At 40.9% G+C, this 25223-nt stretch overlaps 1 protein-coding gene across 2 annotated transcripts in view; it reads right to left on the bottom strand.

The window, feature by feature from the left end:
• LOC105449173 overlaps positions 1 to 25223 on the bottom strand; it is a 56575-nt gene that overhangs the window by 25349 nt on the left and 6003 nt on the right. Inside the window, exons 1-4 of one of the 2 annotated variants that reach the window (XM_011688176.1) lie at positions 21235 to 21533; positions 10416 to 10887; positions 3999 to 4235; positions 2987 to 3459 (exon numbers count right to left, since the gene is read on the bottom strand). In XM_011688176.1, the coding sequence (XP_011686478.1) occupies positions 2987 to 3459; positions 3999 to 4235; positions 10416 to 10887; positions 21235 to 21421 (1369 nt within the window). In that variant the 5' untranslated portion in view covers positions 21422 to 21533. Of the gene's footprint in view, positions 1 to 2986; positions 3460 to 3998; positions 4236 to 10415; positions 10888 to 21234; positions 21534 to 25223 lie in introns of those variants that run through there. The other variant, XM_011688177.1, reaches the window with a different exon arrangement.

Here is a 25223-nt window from a genome sequence, read left to right on the forward strand (position 1 = left end):
CGTAATTTCGAAGCCGGCTAAATCCTGTCCGCAAATACCAGTCCGCGCACAAAGCGCACGCGGCCGTAGCTGTTCGCACAAAGGACCGCGCGTATATATTCTAGGTCAGGGTCTCTCAAACTGGGTTGATTCCGCCGCGGCCGCCACCGTATATGTCCGGAACGTGCAAAAGCGCTCGGACGATTCCGGAAAGGTCGCGCCATCAAACTTGCGACTCACGGGATCCCCCGTGCGCCCTTTCGGTCGATCCGAAATTCTCTCGTAAAGTGGCAGTAACGGGAGCCATTAAGCGCGTGAGCTCGCGTAAAACCGTGGAATTATTGATGGCACGGAATTATCGAAGCTGCATTGCAGGAACAATCTAAGTATACGCTTCTCCACGCACTTCGGAACAATCGCTCGATGGAAATTGCGTGTTGCAATAAGATGAAACGTCTTTTTTGTGCAACAAACAGCGAGGTGAGATTTGGTATAGAGGTTTAATGCGTAACGCGGATTATGATCACGAGATATGTGACGCGATAGATGATTTTTGTAAACTGGAGAATGCAACATCGCAGCTTCCTGAGAACCGCTGTCCTAGAGTACACATGCAAGCGTTATGCGTGGGTGGAAGGGTAATAACTACGCCACGAAACTTGCCCATCAGGCGCAATGAACAACGGTGTGTTGTTAAATAGTGCCATTAACGTTCTGAGAGCGCGTGTCATCGTGTCACCGAGGTACATTCAGCGGTATGAATGGAATTTTTTCGTCGAAAGCTGAAAACGACTAGCTCGTGTTTGCGTCATGATGTTTTTACGTTTTGATTTTAGTCATTCAGTTTAGATTGTTTTTGCGTGAAATAAATATGAGATTTTTTTTCGCCCATTTGGCAAGCTACAATATTGATGCGTAAACAATTAAGCTAGTTGAAAAATAGTAGCGTGCAAAAAATTGGAGTGCAAATTTAACAAGAAAACGACAACGTCGATTTACAAAAATAACTAATTGCCGTCGATACCATTTGATGTGCTCAAGCAAATATAATGAAAAACACTTTTTGAATTCTACTGCAATTTAATTGCAAATAAAAAAAACGTTATTTTTTTATTGGTATTTTTTTTAAATTTACGTTGCAACAAAACAGCCCTCTCTCGAAGAGCTTGCCGTTTGAATTGCCGCGGCAACAACGGTACGGAAAGTAACACGCGGAAATAATTCCGCCCATTCGTCAGCGGCGCCGTTTGGTGAACAGCTCCTTCCAAATGCATGAGATTGAAATTGAAAATATGTAGATTTCACGCGCGCGATATAGACACATTCGTGTAAAGCGTGCGAACGGCGAAGTGTTCGCGTGACTGGCTATCGATCAAATCGCTTGAAAATCGATGCCGAAAGTAAATGACGCATTATCCATTCCAAGGTTTTCTCTCTCTCTCTCTCTCTCTCTCTCTCTCTCTTTCTCTCTCTCTCTCTCTCTGTGTGTGCCTGTGTGTTCGTGAAAGAGAGAGAGAGAGAGAGAGAGAGAGAGAGAGAGAGAGAGAGAGAGACAGAGTGCTTTATTCAAACACGGACAACTCGGCTCGAAAATCATTTCGACATATGTTATATGTAAAATTATGTAGATTTGTCTGAATTTGACAGGATTCTTGGAGTCTGGTGTAACTTCACGGGAATTAATGTAATCGCATAAACATTTCATCTGAATTATGGACAAGCTGTAGCGACAAAAATTCCTTATCGGTTTGCCGCTCGAGTCACGGAAGATTACATATTACATTAATCGCAGCTATGTTATAAGTGTTAACGACGGAAAATTATTACTCCTCCACCGGGAATATGCGCGACGAGATGGTAACTTATGTGAGGGAGACGATTGATTGATCCGATCACTGGGCCAAACGAGGCTCGTTAAAAAGCTGTAAATTACGAAACACTTTCCATCGTGTCATTAAGTGTCGTGGAACTCGTCAAAAAATACCGTCGCCGTGCGTTGTAATCAGTAGCGTATATACTTTCCTCTACACCGTATAATCTGTTATGCAAAGCTTGCGCAAGATTAATTTCCTAACGACTTGGGAACGTTAACACACTCGGCTCGTATTTCGTGTAACAAGCTGCATTTTTTAAATGTAAATTCAGGTAATTTTTACGTTTTTAAGTACACGCGAATTAAGTAAGAGATTCGAATCGTTATATGCTTACGTTATCTGGAGATCGGATGATTGAGAGATACGCGAAGGAAATAAATTGATGGGGAAAACCTGAATGGGAAAACTGCGACGTGTATGAAAATGCCCCGCCCGCTCGGGTCGGACCATATATTTGCATGGCGGGCGCGATCTTCATTCATCTGTCATCGCTCGAGCCATTTGTCTTTATCAGCTGCTCGTTATATTGCACGTGGCAAGGCCGCTCCGTCGCGTATTTATCACGGGGGAGTAGCGAAGAAAGGGGAGGGATCTCGACCTTCGGAAAGTTCGCGAGACAGTTTCTCGGCGCACGTGGGAATACAGGTGGTCCGTCGCGTCCCCCGACAAAATAAGATTCGCGAGAGCGCGCTGTCAGAGCGATAACGCGGGGAAGTTTTACGCGTGTATAATCCGTTCACCGATATATCTTTCGAAATCCTGTTACGTCAACCTCGCGCATTCGCGTTTTCACACGTATCTCTATCCTCCCGCCCGGGATTTCCCTTCGAACGAATCCTTCGTTTTTCCATGCGAGCGGATACCTCACAGCGGATTGGACGGCGCTAAGTATTCGCGTTACGATGAACGTCGCTTGCTAACAATAAGCTGATTACGCGCAAGTGAATATTAATTGCGCGTTAATTACGTGCCGGATAATGGACGCTCTTTCACAAGGAAAAGGCACTCACGTTTTAATCCACATCGTACAGCGCGCGCGGAAAAAGAAGATCTGTATATCTAGTACGCCGAGAATGTCGTCACGATTCTCTTTAATAATAAAAAATTTCTACACGAATAAGTAAGGTACTTACCGGGTGTTACATTTGGAAACGGCTGGCCCGGCAACGACGGCGGATGCTCGTCCTCGGGCGAACGTTCGGACGCGTATCCCTGATCCTGAAGCGGCTCGCCGCTCAGCTTGCTCAGCTTCAGATCGACGCACTTGCCGAGCTGCTGGCGATGCTTGAGCAGCTCGCAGTCGGGCTTGTGCATCTTCATCAGCAGGTTGTCGGTGGCGTTCATTACGGGCGGCTGCGAGGACGACGAGTTCGACTGCAGGCTCCTGCCGCTGCTGTTTCTGGGATCCTGCTTGCGCTTCGGCAGCGTGCCGACTAGGTCGAGGTCCGAGTTCCGGTGGCATCTGGTGTCGTCCGAGGACACGCCGCGGCCTCCTCCGTACCGCCTGCCGGAGTCGGCCAGCACGGTGTCGGCGCTGCGATTTCTCTTGACCGAGTCTAAGTTACCGTGGCGGGTTCGCACGAGGTCGAGGTCGCTCTGTTGATACCTGGAACCAGCCCGGGGAATCGCTCGGGGTTAATCTTCCACCGAGAGATTTGTTTGCGCGCTCCACCGGAAGCGGGAGAATTCGCACATTTCGCGTGCAAAGGGTCGACCGGAGAACTATTTCCTCGGGACTTTTAAAATGCGGGAAGTTCGCGAACGCGAAGGGTACCTCAGTTCAGGTTCGAAGTGGAAACTTTGGGGGTTCGCGTTTGATATGAGAGAGTATGGCGCGAGCGATCGATCGACGGAGATTGAAGTCCAAAGGGACATTCCCGGAATTCTCCAAATTGCCGTGCCTCTGTCCGCGTCGATCCCCTCCCCCCCCCCCTCCCTCTTCCTGACAGCGTCTCGCGACGAAATGTGCATGCGGAGTCGCGTGTATAAGTGAAGGGCGATAAATTTCAGGAATTTATTAAGGATAATTAATTCTAACGGAGGCCAACATGTCGAACGTCCAATTGCGCATCGCATTTCTCTCTGTAATATGAATCGAACGGCTCTTGCATTATTCTTGGTTCTCATAGTTGTTCACGTACTTACCTCCAAGGATCGTTCTCGTCCAGAGAGTCCTGCGATCGGTGTTTAACGAGATCCAAAGTGCCGGTCGGTCCGCTGTCCGAGAAGTGCACCCCTAACGAGCGTTTCTTGTGCGGTAACGTACCGCCGAAATTTCCGCCGACACTCTCGGACGAGATGTTGTTGTTATCCCGCCGATCGTCATCCAGCGTCCCATCTTTGTCGTCCAAGTGGTTCGGCAGCGAACCGCAAAATTTATACCTGCGCATGCAGAAAAAACAAATTGTGTAATTGGATAGTTTATTCAGATCCTGAGCAGATCACGAAACGATAATTAGCAAGATATTATAAAACATATAAACAATATTAATTTGAATTAGACCGCGTAAGTGAATATCACAAATAAATTTGAGAGAGCTTTCTACGGTCACGGCTGCCTAATAAATTCTATATGAATTTTTAAATCCATTATTCAGCCATTTAAACTACGCTCCGAATCAATGTCGGATTTGCAATCATTGGTTGAAGTTGGAATAATGAGATCACAATTGATCTTCAATTCTTAATAATTTGATCTTAAAATATTGTGAAGAACTTATTGCGAAAAATAGATATTATATAAAGATATTATAAATATGCATGTTATAACAGAATACACTTCCTTTTGGCGTATTACTTCATGTGTTTTACACATTAGATCGTTTGCATAGCTCAAGTCATTTTTTTGTTTCTCTCTTCATTACAAGTTTAAAAGAAGATGAAAGTGTTGAGAAGGAAACAAGTTTGTAAGCCGGAAGCACGCGTCTCGTGTAATACGCCGCTATCCGTTGGAGAGCGTCAAATTCTGTATAGGAAAAAATATTTTACGGTAATTTGCATAATCTGCTAGAGTCACATCATTTGTCACATTATTTCGTCGGTGGTAATCGAGGTGCGAACGATCGTTTTCGCGCGTCCTCGATCGTGATATGTGACGACGAAAACGCGCGAAATGCGACACGAATGTAAATTCACGTGAGTAAGAGAACACTCCTGTTTTTAAACGCCATTGCCACTCGCTCGCAATGTCGGCGCGAACGAAGGTGAACAAAAATAAAATGGAATAAGAGCATTTAAAAGCGATATATGAGGTGGATGCGACGGGAAGAACTCCGCCGTGACAGCACGTTCGCGTGCTATGTGACATACGTGACACTCGAGCAAGATGAAATCGAGCGCATCGGAATCGAAATATCCAGCCGTGGACGATATATATGTATATTCGTAAGATACCTCGCAATTTCGCTCCGCGCGCGCGAATTGTCAATAAAATGAGCTCGCCGCGTGCATTTTTCGATATATAAATATCCCTGCAGGCAAACGATCTTTTAATCCATTAGAGACAATAACGAAGTTAAATTCAGCTTGATCTTAAAGCGCTATACACGCGATATACACAATTCCTCGTCCTTTATTTAAAAAGGTCGACATAGCAGGATCGATACCTCTTTCCTTTCGGATACTTTGACAGGAGAGTGAGTGAGGGAGTGAGTGAGAGAGAGAGAGAGAGAGAGATGCCTTTTGTAATAATAAAAGTTGTACGACTCTTCCGATTTATTCTTTGCAGTAATGTTACGTCGCTCTTATAAGACCGGTCGGGAAAATAAGTCGGAGAAGCATGACATAATCGTCACGACACATGGCGACGTTTCGTATATTTACTCGGCGATCGTGTTTGCGTGCGTCTCATAAAACATCCTACGTGACAACGGACCGCGTACCGGGGAACGGTACAGGAAACTTTACTAATAATTCGTACGTGACATCATCCGCCGTGTAGTCCGCTTTCACGCCCGGTGGATAGGCGAATGCCTTGCCTATGCGCAAACCTCCGTGGCATGCATAAGCGCGCGGAACATCTGACCTTTCACCGGTCTTTCCACTTACTTCGACCTCTCGCGTCGCGGATACCACGCTCGGTAAGCCTAAAAATTCTATCCGGTCATGCCAGGGAAGCAAATGATACAAATAACAGTCTTATAGTACAACTGACAGCTACAGACGTGACGAGAAACGCAATGTTAAAATAACTCGGTATTAAAATTCAGAGAACCCGTTATAGATTTGTGACATTTTGTACTTTCACTAATCTCAACTTAATTCAGCTTCTTCCGTTGTAATCCTTATTACGATGGGTCAAAAGTTTATTTTCTTCTTTTAAATGTAAACGTAGAAATCTGTGAGAATAAATCTTCCTTCAAGAAGTAAAACATATAATTACTACTTTAAGATTAAATAAATAAATAGAAATGAGATTTTATATTATGTGTTTTAAGTTGATATTAAATTATGATAGAAAATCAAGCCGCAAGGTTTTCTCTTACTAAAATCGTTTATTTTTTTTTTTTTTTTAAGAAATGGCTTTTTGGTAATGTAACTAAAGTGCACCGTCTGATATTTCAAGGCTTAAGCAAACAAGTAACACAAACGGAGCGACGATTCCGGCTTGCGCGGTATTACTGGTGTTGTCACTGCCGCGGGTTAGACAACAGCACTTACGCAAATGAGATCAGGAAGCGCGCCGCGGCCGCCTTTTAATATTCCCTCCCCGCGCGACTGCTCTTTTAGCCCGCGTTACCCCTTATTCCTCTCCGGTTCTGCCGCCGTCGTCTCCGTGTAAACGAGGGTTTAATGAAAGCCGCCCTGGTTCAGCGACTGGCCGACCTTAAAGGTACTTTAAATTATCTCGCGGCCGGCAACTTGTTACTACCGGAGACGCCGCCGCCAACCCTATTGTAGGGGTTGCTTGTAGAGAGAGTTGCTGCAAGAGAGAACTACGCGCGCGCCCAGGAGATGCTGATGCAAATGGGTTCCCTGTTTGTACGTCGCTGCAAGATGCAGGACGACTTCCGCGCTAGTAAAGTTTATACTAGTTTTCTCCTTTTAACTTCAAACGCGCTACCATTACTTTAAACATCTTGTTTAATTCAATTGTCGTCGGAGCCGGAATTTAGCAGAGCGGCACGACTTATTGTTAGAGATTTTAGACAAAGCTATCTAATCGCAACTAAATGTAATTTACATTAGTGAAATAAAGCCTGATGTGCGAACCGACGCGGATGTTGGTGCGTAACAATTTTTATAATATCCAGCCGCACGCAAACTGCGCGTCGCATATTCGTCGATTTTTTAATGTATTTAAATGTAATTTGTGACAGAATATATTATTCTTCATTTATTCCGTTCGATTGTTTCACATGTTTAAAATATACATTTATACATATTTGTACAGATAAAAAATTAATTAATTGCGTGTGGCTGGATATTGTAAAAATTATTACGATACATACCAACATCTGTGTTGACTCGCATTGTCGTTACTTCGCTATTGTTGATTTATACTTTACGAGCCCCAATCCCTTTAAATTTATTTTAAAAATTAATTAAGATATAACAATTTTTTATTTACGTTGTACCTTCAGCACGACAAAATGTAATAAGATGCAGGTAAGCACATTATATCAAATAGGTATTAGATCGAATATCGCGAGACGCCGACCTATATTACGAAAAATGGTCGCGGGTTCGGGGAGACCTTATTAAAGTTATATTAACGAGACGTCTGTCCTTGATGGATTCGCTAATAGTTTTTAGATGGTATACCGCGCGACCAACCGGTTGCAGTAGAATCGCCGCATCAGTCGTGGTTTTATCTTACCCAGCCCGTTATTACGACGAACATATACGAGAAGACACAAATAATTATTAATTTAATAACAGAACGACGCAACGTGCGCGGCCGGCTTATTTTCTTCCGATTTATCACCGTCATTTATCACGCCCGTTATCAATGTCGAATATAATTCACCTTCGGATTAACGATCTCGGCCATTGTCGACCGCGCGGCCCAGCGGCTAAACTCCGTTTAGCTGGACGTTAGGCGAACAGGAGTAAAGGGATATTATTAGTAGGTATACGCAGCTTCGTGTTTTCAACCTTGTTATTGCTTAATCGTCTTACGCAGCTTGGCACATACCAGTCCGCATTAATGAAGGATTCCGAAGTTGAAGTGAGGTAGGGTCTTGCACGTTTTACTACCTTTCGAAGGGCTCTCGAGATTCTCTCTAGATTTAATTAGCATCTGCTTCCGAATTAGAGAGCTTTACAAGTAATCCCATTGAGCGGCTAAATATAGCCATTCATGAATTATAAGGAGATATATCCGCCTCGCATAATCCTCGATGGAATAATCAAGAAGATGACCTCGCAAGAGAGGAATCTATCGATCGATTCGCAATCAATCTTAGTCGATCTCCCCTATCTCAATTTTTCAGAAAAATAATTCCTTTCATCTGTTTTACTCAGTTTTATTATTAATGAGTATCGATTATCGTATTTAGCTTAAGTAATTTCTCGGCGACTCTCTTGGGCATTCGTGCAGAAGTTATCACACGAATTAATACCATCAAACTGTCGATCAATGGAGTTAGCTTTGTTAATGGTTACGAATACCATGATATTCTATTTTAATCGACAGTTTGATGGTATTAATTCGTGTGATAGCTTCTGAATATCACTGCTTTATGAAAAGATCGACATTTCAATACCGCGACTTATAATAGTCAACAATATTTTTCAAGACAGTTTTCAATTTCTCATTTAGCCAATTCAAGGAACGTTCAATTGTCGCTTACAAATCTTAAAAAAATAATCACAGAAAAAAAGAAAGGCTTCAGGCGTAGCGATTTAGATTTCAATGAAAAACAAAGTAAAATGTTTATGAGGAAATTTAGCGACTTCGTCTTGGTAGATGTGTGTGTTAAGTGAACTTTTTTTCAACAGATACAAAGGGCTTGTGGGCAAAGAAGTTAAAGGTGAAGAGAGTTAATGTCTTATCGTTCCGCGGGGATCGTGGGTAAAGAATAGTTCACACCGATAGTGAATGAGCTCCCTTCTTTACACAGTTGACAAGCATTACACGAATGCTGTGCAATTCGTTACAGTGTCTTTTTATTGCAATAATTGCATAGATATTAATAATCATTAAACTGACAACAAGGAAAGTATAAATCATTAAAGTCATGATTTCTCGAATTTAAACTAAATACATTCCAATTTATGCACCTTGTTTTGTGTAAATATGTTTATAATTCATGAGCAAATTTGTGTTAAGCAAACTATTGGCGTGATACTAGCAGCACCTCATAGGTATCAGACGAGTAATCGATCGAGTGAATTGACCTTTCTCTCCGCGTGTTGCAACCCGACTATTCTCCGTAGCGTTTCAATCGTTTTTTCGTGCCGTACAAAAATTAACGTGTTTACGAGACTCGATTACAAAGAAGATCTAATCTGTCGCGAGAGAAGTGCGATTGAGACACCTTGCATCCACCTTTTTCTCATGTAATGTTTCACAATATTTAATTCCATCTTCGTAGCAACGAAGCATCGTACCAACTTCATATTTATGTACCAACTTTCGAATAACTTTTTAATTTACTTTTAATCAAACTGCAATCTAATTTTATACCTACACATTTCTTTACATTTTCAATATCTTCTTTAAAAAAGTCAAAGCAACGAGAAAAATTACTTTTCTTTTCAATTTCTGTAAAAAAAGTTACGCAATTGAATGTTAACATGAAATATTAGATTATAGATAGTATGCAAATATCGTTTAACAAAAATAAGCAAAATGTTAAAATATCTTTTTCCATTTAATTAAAGATAAAAACTTTTGATTTATAATAACATATCGTTTGCTCAGCGAATCTTAATTTATGTATGCCAAAATAAAATTTTCATTATCATAAGCATATAATGCTTACACGTTGAATAATAAAATATTATGTAATATGAATGAAATATAAGACTTATAAGATTATTCTCATGGATAATCTGTTGAATAGTATACTTTTTACTTTATTGTTATAGCTTTATTGTTATGTCATTTAAGTTTTTATATTACATAACATTTATTATATTTTTTTAAATGTATTATATTAAAGGTGGTTTTATCTCTTAATGCCAACTCGATAGTGTGACATTGTCACATAAACGTCACACAATCGCATATGTATAGTCTATGCGAAATGTTTTTATTGAATTAAACTTGTTTTTATTGAATTATTCGTAGAGGAGCCAGCTAAGAATGCGTGAGCACATAAAAGAGACAGAAAACGAGTCACCCATCTGCATCCTTGTTCAATCGCACATGCGAGAAAAAGATAAAAGATGGATGTACCCCTCGCTGTACCATTTTCTTTCTCTTTCTATCAGCTCACATGTCCACTCAAAGGGGCCGCTATGCCTCTTCTATACTCTATGTATATAATCTCTTTGGAATTATTAGCCATATGGAGGGACTAACTTTTGACTGGGACTTGCGTGATAAAACCACCTTAAAAAGAATGTAAAACTATTTTCGGCAATAGAAAGGAAAACAATTTATAAATGGCTAACCTGTCTGTTTGCGCGCTAGAACAGGGCACCAGTATCTTCCCCATACTGTTGAGTTTCCCCTTGGGATCGCACAAATTCCCAGACGATTGAGTGCGCCGGCCAGTCAGGCCCTTTCCGTTATGTCTGCTCAGGTTCGAGCCCATTATCGCTTCCTCGGTCGTCTGGATTACGTTCGTTTGGTGGTCGTCCTCGCAGCGATTCACGGCATTTCCGGGCGTGTTCTCTTTGTTCGGCCAGTCGAAGTACCTATCGAGCCGATCCTTGGCATTGACCCTGTAGGATATCGGCTGCGACGGCGGGGGTGGCGCCGGACGATTCCTCTTACCGCCGGAAACGACCGGTTGCAATTGAGGCCGGCAGCCCCGGCGACGATTGCTCGATTGCGGCGATTCGCCGTTTACGGACAGCCGCTGCGCCTTCCAGCTCTCCTGATGACCATTGCTGGTGGACGGCACCGTCACCACTTCCTCACCTGCAACAGTAAAGTAAAAAGCTGTTGATACCGGGATCGTTAGCCATTTCGGGAAATTGAGTTCCTCTGTTTTTGCCCGCCCGCGGCAGCTTCCTGCACTAACGCGGCACATCGCGAAATTGCATCCGCAGATGGACGTTTGATTCTATTTTCAACCATCGCGGGTGTACCTCGTACGAGAGTGTTTCGAACATGCGAAATGCGTTTTTGCGAAGATAATATCCCAACTCAACTTTTATGTATATCGCATCACGTTATCAGGATATAAAGTGTTTGTACCCCATTTTTGTATCCCATTTATTTTACATACTTAGCTCTTATGACGGCTTTTGAATAAATCAATTGAGTAAATTGAAGTTAAACCAGTTTCTAGCGCGAAGTAAAAATATTTCACTGTATGCTAAAATAAAACTTCTGTTCACTATTTGAATTTCGACCGTGTTATGTTTTACAGCGATAACGTCTCTCACAGAATATCTGCATCTGAACATGTTTGCAATTCATATGGCTTTGCGCAGAATGGAGAGTTTGCCATATATCCTGCGGTGCCTGATTCAAGTACTTAGTATTCTGTAATTTTATAGAATAATAATAACGCGAAAACGCTAACTAGAATATATATAAATTTATTTAATTTTGCAATATGCAGGATCATATTCAAATGATAAATTTATTAAAATGAAACTTTATTATTATTAAAAACATCGAAGCATTAATAGATTTTTAGAAATTACAAAAGATTTTTGTAAATAAAGTTCCAAAGACGCAAACAGAATTTTATTCTTTTAATTCAATTTAGCCTTTATCATTACAAAATTTTATTCTCGGACGTAGCTATGAAATTACTGAACGTGTTGCAGGAAATTGACAAATTTTCTTTTGCAACACGGAAAGAACGATTTTGTTGATAAGTCTACAAATTTTGCTGATTACAGATCTGAAAATAATTTTTTATTGAATCATCAAAATAATTTGTTAGAATGTTAAAACTGATAAAACATTGCTATAAAACTTTTTGATATTCTAGCAATCATTTTCGCACAAAATTATTTTGATTATCGAACAAAAATTATTTTTGATCTGGATTCAGCAAAATTGTTCTTTTCGTGAAGGAATGATGCTCTCTCTCTCAACATTTTCGTAAGCGAAAGGTTGTGACTCCAAATCATGATTGATCTAGTGATAGCAAGATAATCTGTATAAACTTTGTACACATTCCGCCCTCTCCGATCGTATCCCGAATAATTAATACTAATTCCATCTTTCAGCTTCCGCAGCGGAGTTGCAGAGCGCAAATCGCGTTCGCGGCCGAGCTTATATAGTGTTATGTCTATAGGAACACGTTTTGTAGCTACATACCCGAGGTCCGAGTCACTAATAACCACCGTGCACGAGGCTTATTGCATAACCGTATTATTAATGCGACCGGCATGCGTGCACGTGTATCGTGCACCTCTATACGAATCCAGCGAACGGAGCTGGATCGAAACGCGAGGCTCGTGTGTCGTGGTTGTTGTGTCTACAAGCGGAAAGTTTTAATTTTCAACGTAGAGGAATCAACGGCGCGCTCGCTGTAGAAGAATGAGAGCACCGGTACTGTACATACAAGTCCGATTAATTCATCGGTGAATATCGCGAGCGAGCGCTTGGAGGTGAATTGCGATTTGTTCTGGCGAAAGCGAAATCGCGTCTCCGAGTTCATCGCGCGCGCCGTGCGTACATTGTAAATGTTATTTCATAAAGATGCAAAACTTTCGGAAGGCTTTTCTGTGGAAAAATAATTTAACTCTGAGAGAAAGAGGGGTATTAAAAAAATTACAGTTTCAAGATTTTAATTATACAGCCGAGGGTTCCGGGCAAACTTTCATTGTTTCTCTTGAGAAACATACTTTAAACATCCAATATACTAATATTGGGATATTTAAAGTATGGACGAAACTTTGGTTTTAATTTAAAATACTTATAGTTGGAATGCACTTCCTGCCGTTCACGGTTTCTCGCGAGCGGAAGGTTGTAATGACTCGAAGAAAGAGTCGGTCATTAACACACATGAGGAGGAAATGCCTGGGGAGTCATAACTTCGCATGCTTGTACTTGATTTCTCGCAGGAAAGTATTACGTTAGCGATTCTACGGTAATCGGGACGATCAACCGTTAACGATAATCGACTGGTTCATAGATATGCAACATCCGTTGAACACAATTGTTAAAATTGACTTACATTGACGACACATAGAATAAGGGACAATATACGATTAGAATACCTTCTATAAAAGATTATCTTAAATATTTTATAAAGGAAAGATATCTAAATTCTGACTGATAACATTTAGAACAGATTTTAAAAAAATAACAGTCGAGCCTTCTTAGATTATCTTTATAGACAATAAAGTCCAAATATCTTTGAAAAAGCGTAGTTTACTGCAAAACAGAGCAATGGTGTTGGAAAATATTTTTTCTATCTACAAGTGACATAATTCATCTCCAGTATTATAACCATAAATTCCGGATCTTTTATTTTATCATCTTGTTCGTGCTGGCGGTATTTTCTTTGGATTATTCGCAACAGTATATATATATTTCGCTCTATGTGTATATACAACCCATTCCAGATAACGTCGTCGTCGTCGTCGTTGCTGTTGGGTTAACCGATGAAATCGCAGTTTTACGATGTATCCGAGGAAAATAGAAAGAAGTCAAGAATCAACTGTAAACGAAGATGAAGCTTTCGAAGAGAAGCTCTGATCTTCGTGTTCTTCATTTAAGAGAGATCACGGATTTACGCCTCCCGGAGTATCGCGGATGCTGCTCGTTCGAAGCTTATTTTATATACATCTTAAGAGAGTCTTAAGTGAAAGGCGTCTAAAGGTGCGTTTATTTAACTTAATACATGGTCCTCGGCCGCACATTATCTCGCATGCGAGCCGATGTGTAAAAAAAAAAACTTCTCTACCGCGCACGCGAAATCACCGTTGCGCCAGTAATTGCATCTTACCAGTGCGTGACGCGTTTGTAATGCGCGCATTTGCAATGACGTTCAGAGGAAAAAAGATAAACACGTCAAAGTGGCAAAAGGAATTCTTTCCGTTTCGATGTAAAATATAGATATAGGCTGCGAACGGCGCGTCAGTATTCAAGAGATAGAAAATTATCCAATTTTATCTAAGAAAAAAAGGCTGCATTTTGTAGAAAAGACGTCGCTGAAATGATTGTGTCACTTTGCTTGATATGGCAAGTTCGACAAAGAGACACTTTTAACGAAAATGACTGCGTTAAACTCAGCGCTCTTTGTGGGATAATGCCAAATGCCATTTCGACTTATCGAGCCATCGTACATCAGCAAAATGTTACACGTTTCCTTAATGTAAAACAGATACGATGTTAGATATTCAAATCGACTGCCATTGAATCTGATAAAAAAATAAATAAATTTTTAATTTATTTTAAATTCAAAGATTTGTTTAAAAGAAATCTATCTCCTTAAAAATATATACATATGTATATACAATATAAAATCCTAAGGTTGTATTTATATGTATATGTTAAAAGAGATAAATAAAGAGTTCGGTCTGATTTCTAAATCTGCGATAACGTACATGTACACGAAAGATGGGCAATCTTTTGTTCTACATCGTAATCGAAATTCATTGAAATCGAAGAGAGGTGGTTGCTGCACAAATCGAGAGAACGGGCACCGTTAATTCACAACCAACCGGCTACGACAACGGTATTTAACCGATAAATTGGTTCGAAAATCAGCACGTTGTGTTACCTGATCGACTTTACGAGAGGTCGTGTCGTCGACGTTGGCAATTATTCTGAACTCTTCCGCTTATGCGGCTTTCGGTCGCGAATAAATCCGGAGGTGGGTAAATGTGGGAAATTGATAGGAATCGTGCAGGTCGACCTCGGGACGATTATTGGCGCCGTAAAGGAGCCGATAGCTGATCCGAAATTTATTGCGTCGAGACCTTCCTGTCGACAAAGTGCATCGATATGTGCTTTCTCGCATGCGTGCTTAAATCTACACGAAATCTTTACGAGTATAGTAAAAAAAAAATGATGTTTCAAATTTAATCAAGAATATTAAAGCTATAAAGAATATTATAACTCGTATTACATTTACGTTAACTTTACACATTTTTCAACGAGCAAGTCGCTTAATGTTGAAAATTAGCAAATAAATTCCTTCGATAAATTGAACTGCGAGAGTAGACGTAGACTGTGAAATTTTTAACGAGATCTTATTTTTTTTAGTTAATTTTAAATGGACTTTAATAGAGTTTATTTGTTACTTTGCTGCTTAGCAGAAAATTTAATTTGAGACTTAATTACCAGGATATTTATGCTGAAAGTTGGAAAGTTGTTACAAATGACTTTCTATCGAATCTTCATTATAGAAAAGTTGACTCTCTAAATTGACCCGAGAATCACTAAATAGAAACGAAAATCCAATAATTCTGAGGCAATCGTTTTAAGCATCCCTGTTTTGAGCATCTATCACTAACAAATTAATTCATTATTATCTGTCACCATGCTGTTAAATTTTGTAAAAGGATTCTCATAATTGTTTTAAACTGAAATGCATTCTCTATAAGGTCAAGGATAATTTATATCCACGGTATTTTCGTAACTGCGTTTATTCGCGGATAAATCGGGCGCGATTTTGTTCGTGAAATTATTCAGCGTCATAAATCGGAGGGCGAAAGAGACAGATCGAGAGCGAGAGAAAAAGAGGGAATCCGCGTGGACATACAAAATGCGATGTAACGTGATTATGGAATTATAATTACTCTATAATTAGTGAGCGTTACTCCGCTAGCGGAACTGAAATGCTTGATTCATCGTCGTGCAATTACCGTTGCTTTCCTATCAACTGACACTAGATGCTCAGCGAAAAACAATTCGAGACTATTATTCGGGACGGAAGGAGATCGCGGGCGGAAATAGCCGGAATAGCCGCGCGCGGAATCGTGCACTAATTCGCATTATTCCAAGCACGTGCTTGCCGATCACAAACGCAAACGCAAGCAGCAGCAGCAGTAGCAGCAGTAGCAGTATAACAACGGCCGTGCACTCGTGCGGACTGATACGCTATGTTGGAAAATCCATTTGTATGCCAATTAACCCATGTCTGCCGCGGATTTATTATCGTAAGGTCAAGGCGACCGTTGTGACGTTCTGGGTAATTAAACATCGTTCGCAGGTCTCGGAAAATGCTAGGTTACCATATTTATGCATGAAATACGTAAGCGTTCAACTAGCGCAGTGTCAGGCCAAGAAAACGACGAAGATTAATGATAAATGCCCAGTTCTAAAGAAGTTTTGTACTGAGATAAAATAAACGGAAGGTGTAAAATTGTTTAAAAAATAAAGATATAAAAATAACAAGAAAAAATAACTTATATATATAAAGAAAATCTCTTCGACAAATTTTGTGTATTAAAGATTCAATATATCTAATATACATATATGTATATGTATATTAATATTTTTTCTTTCAGTAGAATCTATTACTTTCCTGAATATTGATTTCTTTGTAATGTTAAATACATTCTGATACATTAAGGGAAATTGTTTTTGTTCGTTCTAGATTACGAAGCCGTAGCTTCGTAATCTTAATCTAATAAAGACTTTACGTACAGCAATGACTTAATGCTGCATTTGAAGAGGCAGATAACGTTACAAAGATGGAATACAGATCGAGGAAGAAATTAAGTTAAATTAGTATCTGCAATAGTCTGTAATAACAGTTTTCACACTGACGTTTATCTACTTGTAAATTTAGAAATACTCTCGAAGCGAGAAAATCACGAGGCAGTCACGAGAAGTTCCATAAATGCAAAAGGGATTTAATCTTTAAGTTTCAAGCTGGGGCTTAAACGTTTACTGAATTTGCATCTACAATATGTACGGAGAATTTCTCTGTTCATGTACATACAAGCGCATGTTATGTGCATGATTTAAGAAAGCTTTCGACCAACGTATCTCAATTTCGAAAATTCTGACACAAATAGATACCATTACGTCAACATTTCGCGAATAAAAGTGAAAATCTATTAGTCAGATCTTTCCTAATTTTTATACATGTATGTATAAAAAGATTTACGAAATTCTATTTGTATAAGATAATTGCATTTTTGAACATTCTACGCAACTTCGATGCAAATAGCGTTGCAAATCGATGTTGTCCTAGTTAATTAAATACTATTTGCGAGCCCCCGGGGAGTAACCACGTACGTAATTACGATTGGAGAAGGGAGGGATTATGCAAATATCCGAACGATGACGCGATGATAGCACGTTCGGAGCAATTTGGTAGGTTTAATCAGCATCATTACCGAAAGTTTAACTTTTCCCGACAAAGTTACCGTACGACGTTTCTTAATTATCAAACTCATCTCGCGAAGATTAAACGCGAAAGACGAGTTGAGAGCACTGCCTCATCCGGCGCGGAACATCAAGGGACGTTATACGCTGAATATGCATCTATATATGTTACGCTCTTCTTATCACAAGACGCAAAGCGACAGACACCCGGCGACAAGGTCACGTGAATATGTAAAATTTTTATCGTACCTGGCGTGTAAAATATATTCGGCAAGCGTAGGTGAAGAACCGCGATATTAAAAATCACTGTCGACTCGCGATAGACGGCCGACGCGTACACTCATCGATCTGGTATGAGAGCGCGCGAGTTCTATAACGTGCTGATAACGAAAGAATGCGCGTTAGTGATAATGATAATAATTGATAAGACAAAGCGTAACACTACCCATGCCGATTCCTCGTCTGCATTGGCACAGGTGGTAGATAAGGAAATTTCGAGATAGACGGGGAGGAAAGGAGAGCTACACCTGTTCCGATTTATTTTTAGCCGTTTCGGGATAAAATTCATTAACATGCATTAAAAGATAAGATCATGTTATATAGCCGGTATTCGTAATCGGTTCTTATTTTTTTATTAAATTTCTATTATTATTAAGATTCTATTATTATTTCTATTATTATTAATTTATGTACAATCTTAAAATGTCAAACCAATCACAAAGCCATATTAGACATCTTAAGACATTACCTGAGATGGTCGTAAAATATATAAGAACGGACTGAATATCGGTTATTAATTCTTTTAATATAAACTTTCAATTAAAGAACAAATTAAAATTAATTAATCGCGAAATTGTTATAAATCTTAGCGCCTTTATTTTACGTATTTTTCTTTATAATATATTTATACTATTCATTTATGTATTCCGATAGCAAAACTTATTAACGCAATAAAATATTTAAATTTATTTGAAGTATAATTGTGTTTTTATGCAATTTTTTTTCTGAATTTCTCAAAGATTTTTTACCTTCTTTTTCGTTTTTGCAAGTGCGATATGAATTCGAGAAATCCAGAAATAATCCGACGCTTGCGAACGTTACTTCCTGTTATTTCGGACAATATACTCTACCTCGCCCTATATATTTTTACCGACCTCGTTTCGTCCGTCGTGTAAAATTTTTTACAAGATTACGTTGACGGCCTTTTTTATCTTCACGGTATCCCGTTACTGATGATGAAATTTCGCGAGAGTGTTTTGCAGCGAAGCGCTACTTTTTCCCACCGCAGGGCTATAACTATACTCTCGACTCGAACTTTCGGCCTTACTTAGTTTCGAGATCGGTCGATGGAGAGGTGTACACCCTGTTGTGTAACGCGATGCTTGCTGTACCCGCTTGCGCTACCACTCCGCGGTATTAACCGCGGCCTGCATTCGCGCGTGACGAACGGAATCCGGGCCGGTGCGGCGGCTTTAGAAGTTCGGTTCGGCCGAATGACGATGTTTAAAGTTCCCCGAGGTCGGAAGTTTGGCAGTTCGAGGCTCCCTGTGCTTTATCTCGGCGCCGAGAATAGCGAACTTATCGCGCTCGTACGTTCGTTGCGCTTCGAGCTTTTGCTTCGAAAACTTGAAAAAGGACCGATTCGCGTCACCGTTTTGTCTCGTCTGTCGCGCGACATGCAATCTATTACGTCTGCATAATACGCCCCCCCCCCCTCGAAAAAAATCGTCAGTATATTTGCTCTTCCTTCAAATTCTTTTCTTTGTTCCGTAATAGCGAACAGGTATGACGAAATAAATTATTATGGGGTCGTCCATATATTACGTAAGCATGACTGGAGGAAGGGGTCAGTCAAATTCTGACAAATAATTACATGGGAGAGAAGGGGGAAGGGTCGTATATATTTACGTAATTTTTCTATCTGCTGCTGTCATGAAAAACGAGCAATATTAACATTACATCGATAATTGGGAAAATCTTATGTAATGGGGAGGGGGGAGTGTTCAGAAATTCTGACATTTGCTTACATGGGGGAAGATAAAAAATGGCCCAAAATATACTTACGTAATATATGGACAGCCCATTCCCAAGTTAATAAATAACCCATTATGGATTATTTATTAACTTGGGAATAGAGTAGTCGCCTAATTTTTTTTTAAGTAAATGATCACTTGGATTTCTTACACCTCCAATTAAAAATCACTATTATTAATTACATATTGGATATTATTGATTATGTTACAATTTATTTGATATCATTATTTACATGCAGAGATTTATTTATATTTTCTAAAAAAAAAAGAGAGATGAAAAATATAGGTATGAATTCCTGATCAGAAAAGAAAACTACTATGACTGACAATGAGCCTCATTTTGATTGTGTGTGTTGCCACTGAAATGTAAAAAACACTCCGTCAGGTAATTATTCCCATATTAAATACTGAATAAACAGTCTGAATAAACAGCTCTGTTGTTTGATCTAAACAGAAATTGTTATTATTTTCAAAATATCTGTAAGCCCTTTTTAAGCAAACTGATTAAATTTATAGAACTGTCAGAATAATGAATAGAATGGAAATAGTTAAATTTAATATTTGATATTTTAATCATCATAAAAACACACACGCGTTGCTCTAATTAACATTTTCGGCTGCATTATTGATTAGCGTCGCTGTCAAAACAATAATACCGCGTGACATAATTGGAGCAGAAATCGTATAGCCTATTTAATCGAAAATTTGTGGGGGGAATGTTCCGTCTACTGAAGTTCCGCGGGCCTGTAAATTCGGTTCACCGAGTAGGGTGAACCTTGTAACGTCCTTAAAGCGATGAAAATCGTACGCAACGCACCTAATAGCGGCACGCGATTGTGCATGCAATCTCATTATGCTGCCGGCAAACTAATAACATTTCAGTGGCTCTCAAGTAATCCGCCGCGAACTAATTTAAAGCAGTTAATGCCGCCCAAGCCCTTTCGCAGTTCCATGAATACTGTCAACTTCAGCGACCGTTTTGTGTCTGCCGTCTTTGTGCCTCTGATTTAATAGCGTAAGAAGTGCCACAGAATTTTAACAATTGTTAGTTTTGATAAATGTTTTAAATTAAATATTACTTTTAACAAAACAGTTTAATAATTTCTTCAATTATACTCATTATACATACTTTTCTCATTTTTATTCAAATATGTTATAAGAATAAGAAGAAATTTATTACATTCTTGTGAGAAATATATTATATTTATGTGTTAAATATATTATATACCCATAAATTTATTATTTTTATACTAACGTTTTTTATGATATCCACAATAATTGTATTAAGTTACACTTTTTGTACTTCTTTCATGCCTGAATTTTAACGACTAATTATCTATAAATAGTCAAGTCAAATATATCATTAATTCAAAAACAAAGATTGTTGGAATTTAAGTATTAAGATCGCATAAAAATGCGATAATAAATAATCACTTTTTTCAGGGTATCAAATTTAAAAATATACATGATATAAGTATCTAAAGTCAACTATTTAAAAAGAAAGTTAAAAATTATTATTTATTAGAAAATGTAAAAAAGTACTCGATACGTAATTGTATAATCGTATTTCTTGTTTTACACACACACATACACACACACACACCCACACACACATACTCATATTTTATTTGCCATTCTCACACAACAGATGTTCTAAAGACAAAAAGTGTAAAAATATTAAGATGCGAAAGGTATACCTTGTTTACCTAAAAAAAACGCTGTGGTGAACGCTGGGCGAGCATAGGTTTTGTTTTGGTCCCCTCGCGCCCCCCCGCACGACCCCTTGTGTTTTGACTTACGCGACGCTCGGCTCGCAGTTCGGAGAATCGCTCCGTCGCGTTCGGGCGTGTTTTTCATTATGAAAGCGGAGCGCGAGTACGCGATAGCGTACGATGTATACAAAAGACATTGAATTAGGCGGCGGACGTTCGGAGTAGTGGCGTGTCGACGAGTAGCTTAATTTTCTTTTGATACTCGTACTTACCGCATTCCGTCGCATTTCCGCGTAAATCGGCGTGTATGATCGTTCGCGGGCCAGCGTCCGCTTGCGTCCGCTGTTCCGTATATAGACGCCTCGCTCCGCATTGTTCGCTCTCGTCTGAGATATAAGTATCGGGACTGTCGGGAGTGTCGAGCGGATTCTCGGATTGATAAAAGTGGTACTTATACATGGTGATAATCGGCCGTGTCGATTTTTGTGTTCGCCTCGCGAGACGCGTCGGTGCGAGTTGCCGTCGAATCTCCTCGTCGTCGTCGAATTCTCGTGTAGCCACAAGTCGTGCAAAATGTCGCACTCAACGGGAGGACCCGGCTGTGATCCGTGAACGCGTCGCTTTCCGCATTACTCGCTCGTCTTAAGACGTTTCGCGCGATCGCGGGAGTATCGAGCGAATTCTCGGATGTATGCGGGCAGCAATGACCGCGGCCATGTCGATTTTCGTGCTCGCGAGGCGCGTCGGTATGAAGTTGCCGGCGAATCCCCTCGCCGAATCTCGCCGCTGCAGTCCTGCCAAATGTCGCACTCGCTCACAACGGGCATCGCGGGGGGGTCCGCCCGGCTGTGAGCTGTGATTTGTGGACGCGTCGCTTATTCGCGTCATTCGCTCGTTTTTATAAACATTATCGATCGCGCGATCGAGAGCATCGAGCGGATTCTCGAGGTACGCCTGTTTGATAACGTCGGCCGTGTCTCTCGATTTTACGTGCTCGCCTCGCGAGGCGCGTTGGCGTCGTCGGACGCTCTGACCTTTGCCACATTCGTGCAAAGTGTCCAGTAGCGCTCAAACGGGCATCCGCAGTTCCGTGTCCGCTGTGATCTTTGGACGGGTCGTTTACGCATTCGTTCGCGTTTGAAATCGTGTCGCACGATTTCGGTCGAATGGATTCTCGAGTTGATTGAGGCGTATGATAATCAGCCGTGTCTCTCGATTTTCATGGCTCGCCTCGCCTCGCCGTCCACCGCGTCGGTGTGAAATTGCCGGCGGCCACCTCGTTACAGTCGTATACAAAAGCGCACGTTAACGCTAAACGGACGCCTCGAATGGGACGCGTTTCGTGCTCATTCGCCGGCCCTAAAGTGCAAACGCATGTCGGGAGTGCGAATCTGACGGGGCGATCATCGTGTCTCGCGTTAATTAGCCGCGTTTTCTCGATCGGACGCTCCGCGCGAGTTTTCGGAGCAATTAGGATCGCCGTCGTCGGACTCGGATACGGCAGTAATGGCGACGGTCGGCGTATCGCGGCAAGTGAGTATAAATTCATCTTTATTCGCGGAAGTAATCCAGTGACGGATCCAGAGTTGTTTTTTTTGGGGGGGAGGGGCGAGCAGTGTAACAAAATGTGAATATTTAATTATTATTGTTGATGTTATTTTTAATATTTTTTATTATTAAAAAAAATTGACCGAACATTTATTTAGCCTCGAATAATCTCTGATAAGTTTTTCTCTCAATTCATTTAAAACCAACTTTTTCCAATATACGAAATTTATTTGGAGAGGGAGGGAGCCGATCGTCCTCTCCGCTCCCCTCCCCTTGTATCCGCCACTGAAGAGTAATCATCGGCCGTCTGTATGCGATAATTGATCCGCATGTTGACGTTGTTGGATTGCTCTTCTACAGTGTTATCGTAAAGCTCGAAAACAGCGGTATTCATGAATTTCTTGAATCTACAGCTGATCATTGTGTGTCAATTTTGCAGGACTGCACAGGGATTGCCAGCTGTAATCGGATGAAGTGAACGTGGATGAACATAAAAAAGTGCGTGCGTGCGTCTTCTCTTTCGTCGGTCTCGCTCCGAGATTCGTTGAGCGTCGTCGTTGATCCGCGTGCGACGCGAGTTTTACGCGAGGCGCAAAGTGAGCGCCGAATCGGACGCGAATGCAATTCGAAGTGACGAGGTTAACCGTTGCCGCGCGTTCAAGGGTGATATCGGTGTGCGGATCTCGCGTCGGGAGTGATCGCGGGATTCTCGAGTTCTCATCCGTTCGTCCTCGACGTCGACCTCGTATAGGTGCCGTGGACGTATTCCTCGCGTGTGTGCAATCGTGTCGGACGGCGCGCATCATCCCTGGAGCACGAGCGTCGCGTCGCGTCGACGGAGATCCGGAATCCACGCGGGCGGGAAGGACGGCGAGAGGCGAGTGATCGCGCAAGCAATCACAACTGATCACAACTTCGAGGAGATCGCGCTGTCGAGAGGGACATCTCGACTGCCGTCGTGGCCGATCGGAAGTTTCTCCAGGATTTAATCGCCGTTGCGGAGAGAAGGAGAGACAGCGAGCGATCGTGTGCCGTCGTCGATCCGTCCGTCGGGATCCTCCCAGAGGCGCTTCCCCGGCGTGGCGGTACGGTGAGTACCTATATACCTTATCCCCCCATCTGCATTCTGTACGCGCGCTGCAGCGGTATAATACGTGCCGGAGTACGGCGTCGCTTGGCGCGGCGCGCGGCGCCGAGAAAAAGCGTGTAATACGCCTAATAACGGGCCAAGGATTCTCTTGCATGCGAGAGTCATTATGCAGCCGGTCAGCTATACTAATGCACTTGGAGTAGCGCGAGCCACCACCGTGGATTTCTAAGCCGCAATAATGCACTGTCAGCGGCTTGCATGCATTTTCTGCACGTCGCATGATATATGTATACGCGACTGACTTTCAGTCATTACGCGCGCGCGAAACAACAAGAAAAGTCCCGCGCGCTCCTCCAGATGCCCGCACCCTCCATGTACAAAATGTGCGGTGGCGCTTGAGAAAATGTTGTAACGAAATTATTACGAAAGCCACGCGACCTGATTAAATCACGAACCACCGCGAACGTAACGTTAAATATTTTAAATGCTTTACATTCTCTGGACTTATCAAAAATACGGAGTTTATAGTTAATATAGAGTTCCAGAACATGTTTCAGTTTTTTAAACTTTTATCCTTGAATGTTTTCTTTTTTTTTTTCTCTTTATAAATAATCGTTATTATTTTATGAATAAATACAGTACAATATTTTTTCTTACATATCAGAGACGAAGTTCGTATATATATTTTAAATTCATATTAATTAATTTATATTACAATAAAATAATTAAAATTAACTTTTAAATACATATAGCGCGTAACAAATAGAAGAAATATAAATATGAACTTTTATATGTAATTTTATATCTAAAATATTCCAGAGAAAAATTACCCATTACTTTTTAGAGTTACAAATTTTCTAATTTAACTGTACCTCTACACAGAAAATATTTCAATATTTTAATTGAGGAAAGGTTGACTCTAAATTGTCTGTGAAATTGTTAGAAGATCAAGATTTTCGTTCCGGTGATACCCCGCATAATAGTTTTAAGCTACTTTTATGCGTATACATGTACGGTGACGGTATATAAGTGGGGCTTATATTAATGAAATTGTTTAGCGACACAAGTCACAACACACAGCTGAAGGCATGATTTGAAAATCAGCTGGCTATCGAGGCACTTTGAGTGCCGACGTCCAATATAGCGCAACGTGTACACACAAACCCCGATTATGTGGCCTGTTAATGACACGTCGCTCACACGATAATACCGCGCCGCGCCGTAGGCTGACATACTGCCGTTAATACTTCAACTGTCAACCTCTCAACTTTGAGTATCTAGATCTTTAAGTGCGGGCGCGCTCGCGTTTCTCCCTAATCGGTTTTTTTTCTCCCCTTCATGAATAGAATGTCTCTCTCCTAGGTTATCCGGCGCTATTCATGCCAACGAAATGCGGGCGTTGAACGTAGCCCGTATATACCTGTTTTGGTATGGATACACTCGACGTGTATCGCGTATATACTCCGTTAACGCGATATAAGGGGAGAGAGAGCGCGATGCGCTTCTTATGAATGCGCACAAATTTCGAGCGACGATACGCTTGTCGATTTCTCGATCTATTAAATCTGCGATACCTTAATTATTATCATTGTATTGCATTGGAAATCTGCTGTCTGCGATATA

Source organism: Wasmannia auropunctata, unplaced genomic scaffold (genome assembly GCF_000956235.1).
Source record: "Wasmannia auropunctata unplaced genomic scaffold, wasmannia.A_1.0 LD336076.1, whole genome shotgun sequence".
In the NCBI taxonomy this organism is placed as follows: Eukaryota; Metazoa; Arthropoda; class Insecta; order Hymenoptera; family Formicidae; genus Wasmannia; species Wasmannia auropunctata.